The following is a 17,519-nucleotide window of genomic DNA, read 5'->3' on the forward strand; positions in this document are numbered from 1 at the left end:
ATTGCCTAAGTACCGTATTTCAGTTTTAAAGAGCTTTTTCAACCCGAATGCTAGTTACAACCAACCAGTCTTTTCCTAGCCGTGGGCTAAAAGTTACATCAATAATGGAACAAAGCCAGATTTGATTATTGACTGTCAAGACTGTGTATAGAAGCCTAGTGACTGACTCCACATTGTAAAATAATCATGCCATGACAGAATTGACGCTTGTATTCACTAGAAACCCTGGGGGCACTATTAAAACATCGGCTTCCCTTCATTTACACCAGCTTCTGGTGGGAGAGGTTGCAGAAGGGGATAGAAGAAAATGTATGGGTAGGGAGCTAAATGTAGAATTAGCCAGGACTAATCCTAGAAGCGATGGAAGAAATAATAGAAGAAAAATGAAATCAGTTCTTTGCCACCAGTCAAAAACTTAGAACTCCTGTATGTGAAAACATAAAAAGTTTTATTTTAAAACACACTTCTTAAAAATAGAAACACATGGCAAGAGAATTTATGTTTTGTAAACATGTACGGTAATAGAAAAAGAAACCTTTTTTCACGCAGAGGGCTCACAGGCAGAATAAAAGATGTGGCTTTTATTGCTTCTCTTCTCCTGCTAGCAGACTACATCCCCCTTTCGAGAGTGGTGGGCACTGGACGGAAGGCAGGTTCATCGGTGCTTCCCTGAGATTCTTGAAGATGGCCCAAACAGGGAAGACCTTCTTGCCTGTTGGGTCACGGGCTTGTAAGGACTGAATGTGGCGTTGTCACAGGGTCCTGGGGAAAAATGAAATCAAGGTGATAAGCAAAGATGAAAGCCAGGGAGAGGGGGGCATTCTTTGACCACCTGGGTCCAGGCAGGCCTGAGATCAGTTCCATTTCTGTGAGGTAAACCAGTAAGTTCCAGGCCTTCAGGCAGGTGTTCTCTCCATCAACAGTGCTCTTCTGCCTCCCACACACGGGACCTGGCTCTCACTTGCCTCACTCCTGCATGACTGTTGGCTGGGCTCTGCTTGGATCCAGACTGTATGATAAGTAAAGGATGTTGTCTCAAAAATAATTGCATTCTTTCTTTTTTAAGTTTATTTATTTGAGAGAGGACAGAGAGAGTGTGAGTGGGGGAGGAGCAGAGAGAGAAGGAGGCAGAGAAAATCCCAAGTAGGCTCCGTGCTCCGTGCAGAGCCTGATTCGGGGCTTGGTCTCACAACTGTGAGATTATGACCTGAGCCGAAATCAAGTGTCAGATGCTTTACCGACCGTGCCACTCAGGCGCCCCAAAAATGATTGCCTTCTAATGTCACCATTCAGAAAGACTACATTTTCTCCTGATTTCTTCTCACTGTCCAGGCCATCCGGTGTAGGTCCTGAAGCTTACATTTCATTTCCCTTCAAGAAAAACCCACATCTGCCCAGCCATGTTTCTGCATTAATAGCCATGTCACCTTCCCCTTGCTTGCCCAGAAAGACACGTTTACTTGGAGTCAGACCACCCATTATGCATACATACATAGCAAGGAAGAAAAAGCAATTTTTTGAAAATCCATATTTCACCCTTTTAATCAGTAACCCTAAATTTCCTTTATTTCCCCATATAGTCCCCAACATTTCCTGTTGTCAGCTAAGCCAAAAATCTGGCTGTCGTCCTTGGCTAAACCTTGTAACCTTGCCCTCTTTCACCTACCCTGTAAATTATATATATATGCTATATACCCTGTATATGCTGTATCTACCCTGTATATATGCACATAATTGTTTTATGTATAAATGTTTATATTTAAATGATCTATAAATGCTATACTTAGTATTGGGGAATTTTTTTCCTCTGATATTTACAATTGCTCCATGAGGGCAGAGCTACGCAAGGCACTTAGCATGTGGTGGGCACTCAGTAATTCTCGTGACGACTCTCAGATTCGTTTCCTCATCCTTCTTTCCGGAACTATCTCATTAATACAAGCTATCATTTCGTGATGCATTTGCTATACAACAGGTAACCCAATGAAGCACACACGACTTCCGTCACCATTTCACAACTGAGGAAACGAGCACAGAGGTTACGGAATCTGCTCAAGGTCACACAAGTAGAAAGTGGAGAGGTCGGCCTACTCCAGAGCCTAGGCCCTTGCTGCCTGCCACACTGTGCCCCTCCAGTCTTCGTTAGTTGTCGTAGGATCTCTGCTAGTTTACAGGCACAGCTTCCGGATTGGCTCCCGGCTTCCATCTCCCAAACATTTTGCCAGAAGGTTCATAAACTCCTTCAGTGGCTCCTCCTTGTTTCAGAGGAAAAGTCAGTGTCCAGGCATGAGCCCTCCGTGGTCCACCCCTGCCTGCCTCAACACCTCGTCTCTCATTTGCATACCTGGTGCCTCGTGCTCTCCCAGGCTCTATATGGTTCCCAGTACATGTCATGTTCTCTTCTTTCCCTGTCGGGGGGTATTCTTCTGCCGTCCACACCCAGCGCTGCTCGGTTCCCTCTCCAAGAAGCTCCCCTGACCTCCTCCTCTGAGTTAAGTGTCATCCTGAGTGCTTCTACCACACATATGTCTGTTATTTCTAAATACCAGGTCCCCTTCCTATTTTGTGGTGGTTGAGGATCATGTCCCCCAGTTCTCTAGCACAGTCTGGTACACAGGGATCATTACGCAGTGTTTCGTAAAGAATGGGGCGTTAGGTTGCTCTACTGTGGTTTTCTACCACTATTTATTAATCCATATTCTGTCCTTATATGACTCTTCATTGTGATCCAAGGACCTGGTTTTGATATTTGTTTGGCCTCAGAAGACTGAGGTTTGCAGACGTGATATGCCTGATTTCTTGACTAAGAGGAGATGTGGTCAGGAATGAACCCCTCCCCCAAGACGTCCACATTCTAATTCCTGGAACCTGTGAATGAATAGGTTACCTTACGTGGAAGAAGGGAGTTGGCAGGTGTGATTACCTTAAGGATCTTGATACAGATTACGCTGGATTATCCAGGTGGGTCCAGGGATCCTTATAAGAGGAATGCAGAAGGATCAGAGTTAGAAAAAGTAGATATAAGGATGGAAGCAGAGATCAAAGAGGAGGGAGGCTAAATTCCTGACTTTGAAAATGGAAAAAAGAGCCATGTGCAAAGGTAGTCAGCTTCTAGAAGCTGGAAAAGTCAAGGAAACAGATTTTCTCCTACAGCCTCTAGAAGGAAGACCATCCTACACACCAGCTTTAGATGTCTGAACTCCAAATTTGTGTTTTAAAAGTCTGTAACTCTGATAATTTGTTAAGTAGCAGTAGGAAGCCTATGTAGGTTTGGCACCTTGAAATATAATAGTGCTATAATAAATACCTGTAAATGTGGAGTGGCTTTGGATTTGGGAAGTGGACAGAGGCTGGAAGAAATCTGAGGAGCAGGATAGAAAAAGCCTAAATTACCTTGTACAGTTAGTAGAAATAGGGGTTTTAAAGACTCTTCTGGTGAAGGCTCAGAAAAAAAAGTGAAGAGCATGGGGAAGAAAACCTGTATCATCTTAGAGAATACAAGTCATCATAAACACACTGTTGGTAGCAATATGCACGTGAGGGGTGCCTGGGTCAGTTAAGTGGCTGATTTTAGTTCAAGTCATGATCTCATGGTTCATGAGTTCATGTCCCGTGTTAGGCTCTGTGCTGACAGCTCAGAGCCTAGAGCCTGCTTCAGATTCTGTGTTTCCCTCTCTCTCTGCCCCTTCCCCACTCGTGCTCTGTCTCTGTCTCTCAAAAAATGAATAAACATTGGGGCGCCTGGGTGGCTCAGTTGGTTGATTGTCCGACTTTGGCTCAGGTCATGATCTCGCGGCCTGGGAGTTCAAGCTCCAGAGCTCTGTGCTGACAGCTCAGAGCCTGGAGCCTGCTTCGATTCCGTGTCTCCATCTCTCTCTGCACCTCCCTCGTGCCCTCTCTCTCTCTCTCTCTCACTTTCTCTCTTTCTCTCAAAAATAAGTAAACATTAAAAAAATTTTTTTAATTAAAGAAAAAAAAGAAATATGGACACAAAAGTTACTACTGGTGAGTGAAGGAAATGAGGAGCATGCTATTAGAAACTGGAGGGAAGGCAGCACTCGTAATATGGTGGCCAAGTGCTTAGCTAATCCTGTCCTACAAGGATGTGGAAAACAGAACTTGTAAACAATGAACTTGAATCTTTAGCTGAGAAGTCTTTTAAGCGGAGTGTTGAAGTCAGGGCCTAATTTCTTCTCACTGCTTCTAATGAAATGTGAGAGGAAAGAGCTAAATTGGAAGAAGAATTATTAATGAAAAAGGGGCCAGGAATTACTGGTTTGGAAAGTTCTTAGCCTGTCCAGATTGCAAAAGATGCTAAAACTAGGAGATTCGCTCTGGAGAGACAACCAAGGGTGTGGCTGAACAGTCTTTTGCTAGTCTGTGGTGAAAACGAAAAGGTCAGAGTACTCAGTCACACAGATGACTCTTTGAACAGATGGGGCTCTATTCTGCGGCCCTCTCAGCAGAAGCCAGGCTCAGAGATGGGATTATCTAGGGGGGACCTGTGGAAGAGTCCCCTGTGTAATGAAGTGAATTCCCGTGCCACACACAGGAGGCCCATGCCGTTCTTGAGGATGTTACGCCCATTTGAACCAAAAGGCTCAGAGAGAGGGTGACATAAAGAAGGGTGTCACACTCCCAAAATTCTCATAGGCAGGAAACAAGCTGATGAAACAGCCTAGCCACGAACATGCTGCTGCCCTTCAAGAAGAAGGAAGAAGGACTCTGCAAGGGTAGAACTGCGGGCCCAGGGAGCAGAGTCTTAGTCCACAGAGGATGGTTACCAGGCCTTAATGGCTAAGGGCGTTTGCCCAGTTCAATTTTGAAATTGCTTGGGACAAGGGACTCCCTTTCTTCTTCCCTTTCTCCCTGGTTGGATGGGCATGCCGGCAGCTGTTAACTTATGCCTCCCCACCGTTGTATTTTGTGAGCAGGTAACTTGATTTCTAGTTCCTCAGGTTCACAAGTAGAGAGGAATTCTGTCCTCGGATGGATTAGACTCAGAGCCTCATTCATATCCAATTCATATTATTTAAATAGTGAGATGTGGGACTTTTGAGCTGATGAGATTTGACCATCCAACCAACCCAACCAACCCAATCTCATCAGCGTGAGACTTGGGTTGATGCTGTATTGGGTTGAGACTTTGGGGTACCTTGGGGTGAACTGATTTATATTCGGGAGACGTATGAATCTTTGATGTGATTCTGAGGGAAACCCTATGGTCAGCCGAATAATACCTGCCACTAAAGATGTCTACATCCTAATCCATGGAACATTTAATATGGCACCTTACCCAGAAGAAGGGACTTTACATCTGCGATTAAATTAAGGGGCTTGACGTGTGGAGAGATGATCTTGAATTATTTGAATAGGCCCAATATAATCACAAGGATCCTTTCAAAAGGGAGGTAAGAGAATCAGAGTTAGAAAAAGAAGATTCGCCTGGGTAGCTCAGTCGGTTAAGCATCCGACTCCGGCTCAGGTCATGATTATCTCGCGATCCATGAGTTCGAGCCCCGCGTCAGGCTCTATGCTGTCAGCATGTCCTCTTTTCTGTCTCTCTGTCTCGCTCTCTCAAAAATAAATAAATATTTAAAGAAAAAGAAGTAAGGACAGAGCAGCAGTCAGAGAGGAAAGAGGATGCTACGTGCTCCCTTGAAGCTTGAGGAAGGGACCATGAGCCAGCTAGTGTGGGTGATATGTAGACGACACTAAAGACAAGGAAACAGATTCTCTCCCAAAGCCTCCAGACGGGAGGCGGCCCTGCAGCCTGCTTTTAGACTTCTGACCTCCAGAAGCATAAGATAATAAATGCTTGTGGTTTTAAACCCCTACACTCGTGTTAACTGGCCACAGACACAATAGGGAAATGAATACGGCAGATTGTCCAGGCACCGACAAATTTGGACTTGGAGGGAGATGTGGGTGTGTCCAGAGAGTTCAGGAAGGTCGGGGTCTGATTTGGGGCTGGCTGCTGCAGCACAGTGAGTGTGAGAAAACAGGCGTGCGTATAAGAAAAGCCGGATCATTTAACTTTTTTTTGTTTTTAGCTTTGACATTTGCAGTCTCTCGACAGGAAAACCTGTCAAGATTTTGGTTCCTCACAGGAAAACTTCAGCAACTCTTCATAAATGGTGACTTTTATTTGTTAAAATATTCAAGACGTGATGAATGATACATTTCTTCATTCTAATATCTGATTAACTTTGATCAAATATACTTTGATTTTTGTGGCTGTACCCACCAGAAACATCTGTTACAAAGCATCATTATTTTGTGCTAGACAGCTCTCATAAATGAGACCTGTCCACTTAGGGACCACAGTCCATTGAATGCCTAAAATCTTTCATCTTGTTATTATGGATGACAGTGAATATGATTGGCATCATCTGTGTTTTGTTTGATGGTTGGAGAGATGTGAGAAGGGGAAACATCAAGAAGTGTATGGGGTAGGGTAGAGGTGCAGTTTTCTGGGGTATAAATCACATATGGTACCTCTGTTCTCTCTTATTGTATCCAGGGAGCATTTAGCCTGATTTATCAATGCTTATCCACTACAGTCAGCTTACCAAGTAATTTCACCTTTGTTTTGCATTCTAAACTCTGAATGGCATTTTAGCCCAATTTAAATTTTCAGCAATTAAGTTTTTTCCATATTCCCATGAATCACGCATAATTTAGTACAAATAAGATAATGACACAGTTGTACATCAGATTATTCAGAAAAGAAGACCGCAATGATTAATATTAGGTAGTTCTGTGATCAAGAAAACATACTTTTTTTTGTTTAGGTGAGCAATATGGTAGTCATTAGGACTATTCATAAATATTCCAGTTCTAGCTCTTTGCAGACACATAGTAGGATTATATTTTCTCCACCCTCTTGAATTTTCGTGGAGTTCTCTGATCCACATTGGCCAAGTAAATATGGGCACTTAACTTTTGCTCTCTGCCCAGGTCTTCCCTCTCCTGCCATGCCGATTCTGACAGCACATGCTGGGGGGAGGGGGGAGAGCTCTGGAAGCCTGAGTCCCTGAGGGACTGGGGTGAGCAGAGCCCTGCTGCTCATCTGCACACATAGCATGTGCAAGACATAAAGTTGGATCTTATCAAACCGCCAATATTGAGGATTATGTCTTACCAAGCATAATCTCCCCTATTCTAAGTGATATAAGTGTCTCGGGCAAAAACTGAATGTGGTGCTTCCAAATTAATTAATTGTCTGGGTGTATATTAATAATTCTTTGAAAAACTAGGAGCGGAGCACCTGGATGACTCAGTCAGTTAAGTGTCCAATTCTTGATTTCGGCTCAGATCATGATCTCATGGTTCACTGAGTGCGAGCCCCACATAGGGCTCTGCGCTGACAGCATGGAGCCTGCTTGGGTTTCTGTCTCCCTCTCTGCTCCTCCCCTGCTCTGTTCTCTCTCTCTCTCTCTCTCTCTCAAAATAAACTTAAAAAAAAAAAACTCCGAGATACCTCATCTTTTTTTTAAAGAAAAGGTTTTTATTTATTTATTTATTTGTTTGTTTGTTTGTTTGTTTGTTTGTTTTTCTGAAAGAGGGAGACAGAGACAGACAGCATGAGCAGGGGAGGGTCAGAGAGAGAGGGAGATACAGAATCTGAAACAGGCTCCAGGCTCTGAGCTGTCAGCACAGAGCCCGACGCAAAAGCGAGGAACTATGAGATCTTGACCTGAGCCGAAGTCAGCCGCTTAACCGTCGGAGCCAGTCAGGCGCGCCTCGGAGATGCCTCATCTTAATGCAAACATCCTCAATTTACAAGTCTCAGCATAATTTGCCAACATTATATATACCTCGTTACTTTTACTTACTGACATGCTGGCATAGTGACTTTAATGACTTTGTTTTAAATTTGTCAGCATACAACTAAGTCAGTTCTGAGCAATCTCTGACAACTCTTTACTTTTTAAAGATTACTTTAGGGGCGCCTTGGTGGCTCAGTTCATTAAGCATCGGACTTTGGCTCAGGTCATGATCTCATGGTTCGTGGGTTCGAGCCCCACGTTGGGCTCTGTGCTGACAGCTAGCTCAGAGCCTGGAGCCTGTCTTCGGATTCTGTATCTCCCTCTCTCTCTCTGACCCTCCTCTGTTCTCACTATCTCTCTCTCTAACTCTCAAAAATGAATAAAATGCATAAAAAATTAAAAAATAAAAATTCCTTTAAATGTTTATAATCTACCTGGAGAATCAACTGTGCAAAATATGTTAGGAGCCTTAAAACTGATTCGCCGCACTTAATATTTGCTCAATATAAAATGAAATATGTTGGCTGTGTTTTAATTTATAGAAAAAGAATTTCCGTAAAGCTGATGCTTTCCATGTCACCTTCATCACTGCTAAAATTCTAACCAAATACCAATAATTTTAATAATCTCCTTGGACAGGTAATTATAGATGGAAGTGTTGAGTTCATGAATTATGATAATATAGGCAGCTCTGAGTCAACACTTGGATCTGGTAGCTGGGACCTTGCTATTGGTTAATTTCCAGAAATTCTGGTAGAATGAACGCGGCTCAGCTAATCACCATCATTCAGAAGACAGAGGCTAAATTTCCTTTATATTTGAAAGAAGCAGTATCCTATCCCATGTTAATACCACATGAGAAATCACATATAAAACATCAAATGAGGCTGTTTTCTTAGAGAGTCCATCCTATGGGTTACTCTTTCAAAGTGGAATGATTACTTATTTATTTTATAGCTGATGTCTTCCTATTTTAAAAATATGTGTACCTCCCCCCCCAACTCTGAATCTCCTGATTCTAGTTATTTACCTTTACTAGTTTCCTTGTACTTTCTAAAATGCAGTGCTTCAGCTGTACACACACACACACACACACACACACACACACACACACAGTCTGTATGTGGCGGGGACTCTGCATTGTCATGTGAGTGCTTTTGTGTCTTTGCTCTGAGCAGCTCCTTCACAAGCATTCCAGGGGCTGTTTCTCCAAGCCCCACTACTTTCTTTATAAGACCGAACTTCCTACCGTTGGGCCCAGAAAAAGAAACCGAGGTTCCTCCGCACACTTCCGACCCAGGAGCAGCTCAGGGAACCTCACAGGGTCATAGCTGCCTCGATCCGCCCAGACTCGGGGGACAACACAGGCCAAGAGGAGATGGGAGAAAAGAAGTTCCATTTCTCACCAACAGGGAGGGTGCTTTCTGTCAACTTCCTGGACACACTGTGTGGCTCCCTTCAGAATTCAGGAAGGGTGGGGTGCCTGGCTGGTTCCATCGTGGAGCGTGCGACTCTTGATCTCAGGGTTGTGAGTTTGGGCCCCACATTGGGTGTAGAGATTACATAAAAATGAAATCTTCAAAGAAGGTGGGGGGGTTCAGTGGAATTTTTTAAAGAAGCTGTCTATTTCTCTTAGGGGCCTGACTTTCCCTTTGGGAGGTGCCACCCAGGAATTGAGGAACAGCATAAATACAGTTGGCTTGACTGCCTCTGGCCTCAGAGGGACTAAGAGAATGTTAAGTTTACTCTAGACACTGGCACGTGTGTTCTGTTCATAAAGAAAGAAAATTATTACAAGCAAAGGAGAACATTGTTTGATTTACTGTTTAAATAAACCTGTCACTACCTGGCATTCGTCTGCAAATATTTTTGAGAAATGGATGCTTTCTTTCAACTGATAGAGCCCCTAAGTATAAAACAGTGAAAGGGGTTGCTGCTCTGGTGGGCCTCTCTACAGGCCCCCAGGGCAGCTCTGCAGAACCTGAAGCTCAAAAGTATCTTTTCTCTGAAACCTAGGACTCTTATTTAAAATGCGCATTCCTGGGCCTCATTCCCAGAGACTCACACTCAGGAAGTCTTGGGTAGGGCCTGGGGACCTGCATTTTAACGGGCCTCCCAGATGATTCTGATACCAGAATGGACGGGTCATGAAAACCACTGCTCTACCCACTGCTGGCCGGTGGCCCATTTAATGGCTTCATCTTAGTCCCACTTGGTGCCAGTTTATGTTAGATACTTGGTTTACAAGTGTCACAGACCAATAAAATAGATTTTTCTGTCAGGGAGAATGATATCTTAGTTACCGCTTCCCCATCTCCCCAGTTCAACGTTCCTATTTCGGGAACACTCCAGATGTGGTGTGACTCTCGGCTGTCTGGTGGGTCTGCTGCATCTGAGGTTCCCAGTAGCCTTGTTCTTCCAGCCCTTCCTGGTTTTCTTTGTTTGTTTGCTTTTCTTTTTCTTTTTCTTTTTTAATCTTTTTTAATGTTTGTTTGTTTGTTTGTTTGTGATAGAGAGAGAGAAAGACAGCACCAGCAGGGGAGGAGCAGAGAGAGAGGGTGACACAGAATCCAAGGCAGGCTCCAGGCTCTGAGCTGTCAGCACAGAGCCTGATGTGGGACTTGAACCCACAAACTGCAGGATCATGACCTGAACCAAAGTTGGACATTCAACCAACTGAGCCACCCAGGCGCCCCTCTTTTTTTTTTTTTTTTATACAGATAGCTTTAAACCTCCCTTTTCCCAACCAATACACTCAGAAGAGGAGAATTAGGTGATGTTTACCAGCAAATATAAAACTGACATCTTGGTGCAAATACAACTAACTGGTAAACATATAAATGATCGTGTGTAGCAAGGTGCTGGATATTCTGAGGGATACAAAGAACAAATCCAAATAAGTCATGTTTTTTAAAATAAAGCCCACAATGAGACAGCACTCGACGGACAATAATCGAAAAGACACTCTCAAGTGTTGGTGGGGACATGAAGAAAGCGGAACCATCATGCACCCCACGTGAGAATGTAAAATGGTGCAGCCACTTTGGAAAACAGTCTGGTGATATCTTAAAGAGTTAAATGTATGCTCACCATATAACTTAGCTCTTCAATGCTAGGAATCTGCCCAAGAGAAATGACAATATATGTTCAACAGAGACTTCTATGTGAGTGTTCATAGCAGCATTATTCATCATGTCCTCAAACTTGAAACAACCCAAATGTCCATCAAGTGGTGAATGTATAATACGGTACATCCATACGTTGGAATATTATTTAGCAATTAAAATAAATGAAATACCAAAAGATGCTACAATATAGATGAACCTCAGAAACATTATGATAAGTGAAAGATGCCAGACACCGAAGGCTACATATTGTAAGATTCCACTTACATGAATCTATAAAAAGCGTACTCGGAGAGACGGAAACAGATTTGTAGTTGCCTGGGGCTACGGAGGAGAGCAGGGAACAACTGCAAATGAGTTTGAAGAAACTTTTTTTAGGACGACGGAACTGTTCTAAAACTGGATCGTGGTGGTAATTACACAGTTCTATAAATTTACTAAAATCACTTAATCATACATTTATAATGGAATATAAATTTTACCTCAACAAAGTGGTTAAGTATTTTTTTTTTAAACAAGGCATATAGCAAATTAAAGAATCGATTGTTCTTTTCTCTGCCAAAGAGATAGAGAGACACAAGTCAGAGTATGGCCTGCAGATCCTGGGGTCCCTAGAACCTTCTCAGGAGGTCCTCAAGGTCATTTTCCTCACAATGCTAAGAAGCATTTTGCCCTTTTTGCCATGTTGACATTTGCCCTGATGGTACAGAAGCGGCGGTGGGTGAAACTGCTGGTGTCTTACCACCAGTCAAGGCAGTGGCACCAAATTGTAAGTAGTCATTGTGTTCACCAACACCGTGCGCTTATAATGGAAGAATACATTCCCTTTTCACTTAAGAATGCCCTTCGTGAAGCAGTAACATTTTATTTAATTACACTAAGTCTTGGGCCTTGGATGCATAGCTTTTTTTTTTTTAATATTTTATTTATTTCTAGGAGAGAGAGAGAGACATACACACAGCGTGAGCAGGGGAGGGTCAGAGAGAGAGGGAGTCACAGACTCTGAAATAGGCTCCAGGCTCCGAGCTGGCAGTCAGCACAGAGCCCGACGTGGGGCTCGAACCCATGAACTGCGAGATCGTGACCTAAGCGAAAGTCAGACGCTTAACCGACTAAGCCACCCAGGCGCCCCGGATGCATAGCTTTTTAAAATTATTTTTAATGTTTGTTTATTTTTGAGAGAGAGAATGAGAGAGACACAGAGTGCGAGCGGGGGAGGGACAGAGAGAGAAGATACAGAATCCAAAGCAGGCTCCTAGCTCTGAGCTGTCAGCCCAGAGCCTGATGTGGGGTTCGAACTCACGAATCACGAGATCACGACCTGAGCCAAAGTCTGATGCTTACTCGACTGAGCCACCCAGGCGCACCTATGCATTGCTTTATAATCGTCTATGGGATGAAATGGGAAGTAGGGATACATTAAGCATTTTTTCTGCACACCCAGGTAAGAGGCTTATCTCAAGAAACAGTACTTCTACTGTTGACTGCGTTGCAGGCTAAACTAGCAATTGTTTTTAAGGAGCACCATCTCTCCTTTAGAAAAAAAATGCCTGGCAGACAAATTATGGATATTCAGACTTGAGTATTTGGCAAACACTGTCTCAAGAACAAATGAAGAGAACATGTCACTTCAGAGAAAACAATTGGCGGGATGTGTTGTCAGTCATAAAATTCAAATGTTAAACCAAAATTAGAATTTTTGGAAAATTTTATATCACCATGAGCTTCTGTCAGGATCTCCTGACAGATTTCTGTCAGGATTCTGACAGCTCCTGTCAAGAGTTTCCTGATGAGATTGATGGTGATTTTTAAAAATGTGATTTCTTTTTTCATCTTATATAATGAAATATGTCAGAATTTGGAAAATATGGGCAAAGGGTGCTTGATACTAAAATGGTTTGAGAACTGCTGGCCTCGTGGCTGATAGCATGGACTCAGGGGGCCCTTCTTGGGTTGAAATCCCAACGCTATCACTTCTTACTTGTGTGATCTCAGATAAGTGCTTCATCTCTCAATGCCTTAGCTGTCTCATCTATACAATGGGAATAAAAATGGTACCTTTCAGGGCACCTGGGTGGCTCAGTTGGTTAAGCGTCTGACTCTTGGTTTCTGCTCAGGTTCATGATCTCATTGTTTTGTGAATTCGAGCCCCATGTTGGGCTCTGTGCTGGCAGCATGGAGCCTGCTTGAGATTCTCTCTCTCCCTCTCACTCTGCCCTTTCTCCACTCACGCTGTCTCTGTTTCTCTCAAAATAAATCCATAAACTTTAAAAATATAAAATATTTTTAAATATAAAAATATAAAATATAAAAAAGTTAAAAATGGTACCTATCTCAGAAATAGATTGGGGACATAAAAATAGTTGTGTATATTAAAATGTAAATATATATATGTAAATAGTTGTGAATATTAAATGAGTCGTGTAAATAGTTGTGAATATTAAAATGAGTTACTATATGGAAATCACTTATAATAGTGCCTGACTCATAGTAAGTGATCATTGGGTTGTTATGATCTTGGTGAGTGGTGATTCATTAAAACAAATACATTGTACATACATCATCCAGAGAAACGTCTGTGTAATTATATGTACTCTCTTCTTTCTTTTGTGTCACTGGGAAATCTGTCGCTGAGATGCCTCCCCGCGCCTCTGTCTCAGATCGGGCCCTCCCGCTTCCTGGCAGGGCGCACCTGTGCGTGGTGTCCGAAGGGCTGGCTTGTGCTGCTCGGGGCCACAGTGCCCTGCCCATCCGTTGAACCTCTGTTGGGATTTCCTTCTTTGGCCAGCAACCACACAATGTGTTTTTAAGGAAGATGTGGTGAGGCAGTGTAATTATGAAGGGTACGGTTTAATAAGTCGAATATAAACAGAATACAGTTGTGTATCGTCTATCGTCTTAGCATTAGGAGCCGCATTCCTGCCTCAGCAGCATTTAACATTACCTCACTTAAGCTCAGCGTTTGGGGACTTATGTGAGTAGCGAAAAAGTAGAAGGCTCCGTCATATGTCTATTTTCAGTGCTTGATCCAAGCAGACAGGAAGTTTAAGGGGACAAAGATGACTAATTTGGAACCTACCTCTGCGGTCCTTCCAGAGAGAGTGCATGTGAGCTATTTTTCATCATTTGTTGACCTTGTTCATTTATGCAACCAGTAATGTGACGCGCAGCTCCGTAAAGGGCCCGGCCTCACCCCCCTGGAGCCGGTGCATCTGCTTTGTAAACACTAAGGTATTTCGTCTGTTGTTCCCTGACTGTGTCAACAGAAGGACTATTTATATATTTTATACCTTTTAAAAGGTTATGAAAATACTCCCAAGTTTAGTGTGAGCTAAAGAAGATAAGATAGATTGCAAAAGAATCGTAACGATTGTTTTTTTTCCTAGAAGATCACAAACAAAAGTACTCTCTGTTTTGGAATACTGATGCTGTATAGATAAGCTCACATTTGATGGTGAATAGCCAAAAAACCAGTGTGTAAATCACAGAGGCTCACTGATTAAATGGCTTCTGCTATCCTGAGAGAAAGAGGAGCTCTTGAAAGAGTTCATTTGGGGATCATCTGTTTTATCTGTCATCTCACATCCCTCTGCATCTGGAAAGAACTGGGGGTCAGCCCACAGGAGTCTTTATTCCTTGTCCTGGCCTAGGTCTTGAATTATTGCTACGCGTCAGGATCCTTGCACGCACACCGGCACTTGTTAAATAGGTTTAGGACAGTCGTGACTTTCATTTGGGGGTGTGTTTTGAGAGTAAATTATAAAGCTTCCTGAATATTTTGTAAAGATAATGTTGTATAGATATAAAGCAGTTCTATTATTGAGATGGTATAAATATAGAGCAGTACTACGATTGTGCTTACGGATATACTTGCATTTTAAGGTGTGAGAGTGTTTCTTTCCTATGTGGCTGGTATACTGGGAATAGGAAATCAGATCAGACTAAAAGCCAAAGACATGCTTCTTGAATATAGGTCAGTAGTGAATTTTACTTTCAATTGAATTCAATCTCAATATTTGTTATGGGTAGAATAGATTTAGTTATTTTTAATCACGTTCTTGTCCCCGTCACTGCTAGGGCCCTGTGCAAACTTTATGTCTCAATAACTACCGTTGTCTTTTATAAACAAAATGCACTGAAGTCATTTAACCTAGGCACGTGGAAGGTGTCTGTGATTGTACTATGGCTGCCCTCTGACGCTAGAATCTTCTGTTCTTTGAGTCTCTTCCTATTTTTAGTAACTCCTAAGAACACCTAAAAATCACATATGAGTGGTACATAATTTTCAAAAAATAGTTACAGCTGTTTTAAAACGCCCTCCCCTTTCCGCGGCAGTGTTCCAGATCTTTGGCGGTTTCACCTTACAGTGTGATATCTTTGCAGGGATTTTTGTCCTTGGAAAGTAGCTAGCTATGAAGGGTCTCAAGCAAATCTAACATTTCAGTGATGACAGTTTATGCTGCTGTTTAATTGCCAATTCTTACCTTGTCTTTTATGTCTCTGTGTTTTTCAGGAAAAAAGTGCCAGTTCAAACGTAAGACTTAAAACTAATAAAGAGATTCCAGGATTAGTTCATCAACCCAGAGCAAAGTAAGTGCTACTTCCTTTTTTCCTTGTATTGTTTTTCAAACTAATAGTATTTTGCCTGCCCAGATAATCAAGACGTATTATCAAGCTTCAGTGATTGAGACGCTATGATTCAGTCTAATGGAACAGAGCAGAGAGTGCCAAAAAAGACCCACAATAAATGACAGAACAGACATTTCAAATCAGTTAGAAGAAAATAAAGGGGAATATCTTTATGACTATGGGGTAGGGAAGAATTTTGAAGAAGCCACAAAGGATGCAGTTCTTTTAAGAAAAATGATTAATTAATATGACTGCATTAAGATGAAGAACTTTTCATCAAAATTTACTCTGGGAGAGTAGAAGGAAGTGATAGAATATATTTACAGCGTGTATAATTGACAATTGTTGGGTTTCCAGAATATGTAAAGTAACTCCATAAATCCATAAGTAAAAACCAGAGAGCTCATAGAAAAAGAAGCTATAGATATGAACAACCATTTCACTGAAGAGGAAACATGAATAGCTAACGTCTAGGAAAAAAAAATACCATCTCATATTACAAGAGGGGCAAAAAATGTAGAAGTCTGACAATACAAATGGTGGGCCAGGATGTTGAACAGCAGGCACACTTCACCCCAGTGGAAGTATAAACTGGTACAACTACTTTGGAAACCAATTTGTACTTCTAAGAAAATCGTACTTGGGCATCCCTTGCCCACCAGCAATTCCCCCTCTCTGGTGTACCTAGAAACATTTGTACATGTGCGCTGGCCAACATAGTTGACCTGTAGAATTCTACGTATCGGTGAAGATGAATGACCCCAAAATAAATCTATTACATGTATGTAATAGTAGTTCCATAAACCCAAGCCATAAGCAGGAGAAGTTCTGTTATGTCTGATTCTTCCCAGGAAATCGAGACAAAAATAACCTAGTTCGTAATCACTGTACGCTGGCTCGGTGTCTGTGGAGGTGTTATAGTATGTAGCCCTCTTCAGGGGGTGGTGGATGAGTGCAAGGTTTTAATTTTTTTACTTTCAAAGAAAACTGGACATTTTAAAATCCCCTTATCATCTATAATGTCAGTGGAATGGTAAAACGGATTTTTGAACCCTTAGGTGCACGTTATGCCATAATCACAACCTTCCCTGCCCGATTCATCGATAATCACTTTTATCAACACTAATTTTATCTGCCTCGGAGGGACAACATGTAGCTCTGATACAACCAAGTCATGTTTTCATTGAAGCCATTCAATATATGCTGTTTTTAAATGTTTCCCATATTTCTGAGTTCTAAGCAGAGACTATATGAAGGAGAATTTCGTTTTCCCTTTAGTGTGAATGCTTATTTAATTTAGACACACTGAAGCAGCCTGCTTTGCAAACTGACATGTGCTGAAGCTTCCAGTGAAATTGACTAATTTGGCTCGTGTGTTTACATTAAAATTAAGAAAATCCTCTGTTATTCGTGTGTTTGTGTGTGTGTGTGCGCACGCGTGTCTGTTTTAAACTATGAATCAGAATCTTGGGTTACTAGAATTCAACTACGACATCTTTCTGGAAGACCACAAGAAGTTTTACTTTTCCTCCTTGCTGACACAGGTGATCAAGAAACTATTATTTATTATGCAGTGCATAAATAAGATAATGAGTTTCTTTTCCCCAGAAGTGGAAGGACAATCCCATACCTGATAACAGGAGATTTATTAATAATAGAGGTAGATGGTCTTCACACCTTCATCTGAGGTACTATGCAGAGCACATGCTTACTGACTTTGGGATCTCAAGCTAGTGACTTAATGTCATCGGGCTTCAGTTTTCTCAGAGAAAAATAGAGGAGAATCATCTTCGCTTACAGGGCTGGAAATATTTATAAATGAAATAATGTATGACCCGGTGCCAATCACAGTATCTGATGCTGCTAGGAATGCCTTAACAGTTAGAAACAACCCACATGCCCTTTGGGGCACCTGAGTGGCTCAGTCAATTGGGCTTCTGGCTCTTGGCCTCAGCTCAGGTCACAACCTCACAGTTTCTGTCACACCCCCCCC

The 17,519-nt window shown here is 42.3% G+C and overlaps 1 protein-coding gene across 1 annotated transcript in view; it reads left to right on the forward strand.

The window, feature by feature from the left end:
• CUNH1orf21 (chromosome unknown C1orf21 homolog) overlaps positions 1 to 17,519 on the forward strand; it is a 142,571-nt gene that overhangs the window by 98,986 nt on the left and 26,066 nt on the right. Inside the window, exon 3 of the mRNA XM_077763261.1 lies at positions 15,411 to 15,487. Within this exon, the coding sequence (XP_077619387.1) occupies positions 15,411 to 15,487 (77 nt within the window). The remainder of the gene's footprint in view (positions 1 to 15,410; positions 15,488 to 17,519) is intronic.

The sequence above is a fragment of the Crocuta crocuta genome, unplaced genomic scaffold (genome assembly GCF_008692635.1).
Source record: "Crocuta crocuta isolate KB4526 unplaced genomic scaffold, BGI_CrCroc_1.0 scaffold3, whole genome shotgun sequence".
In the NCBI taxonomy this organism is placed as follows: Eukaryota; Metazoa; Chordata; class Mammalia; order Carnivora; family Hyaenidae; genus Crocuta; species Crocuta crocuta.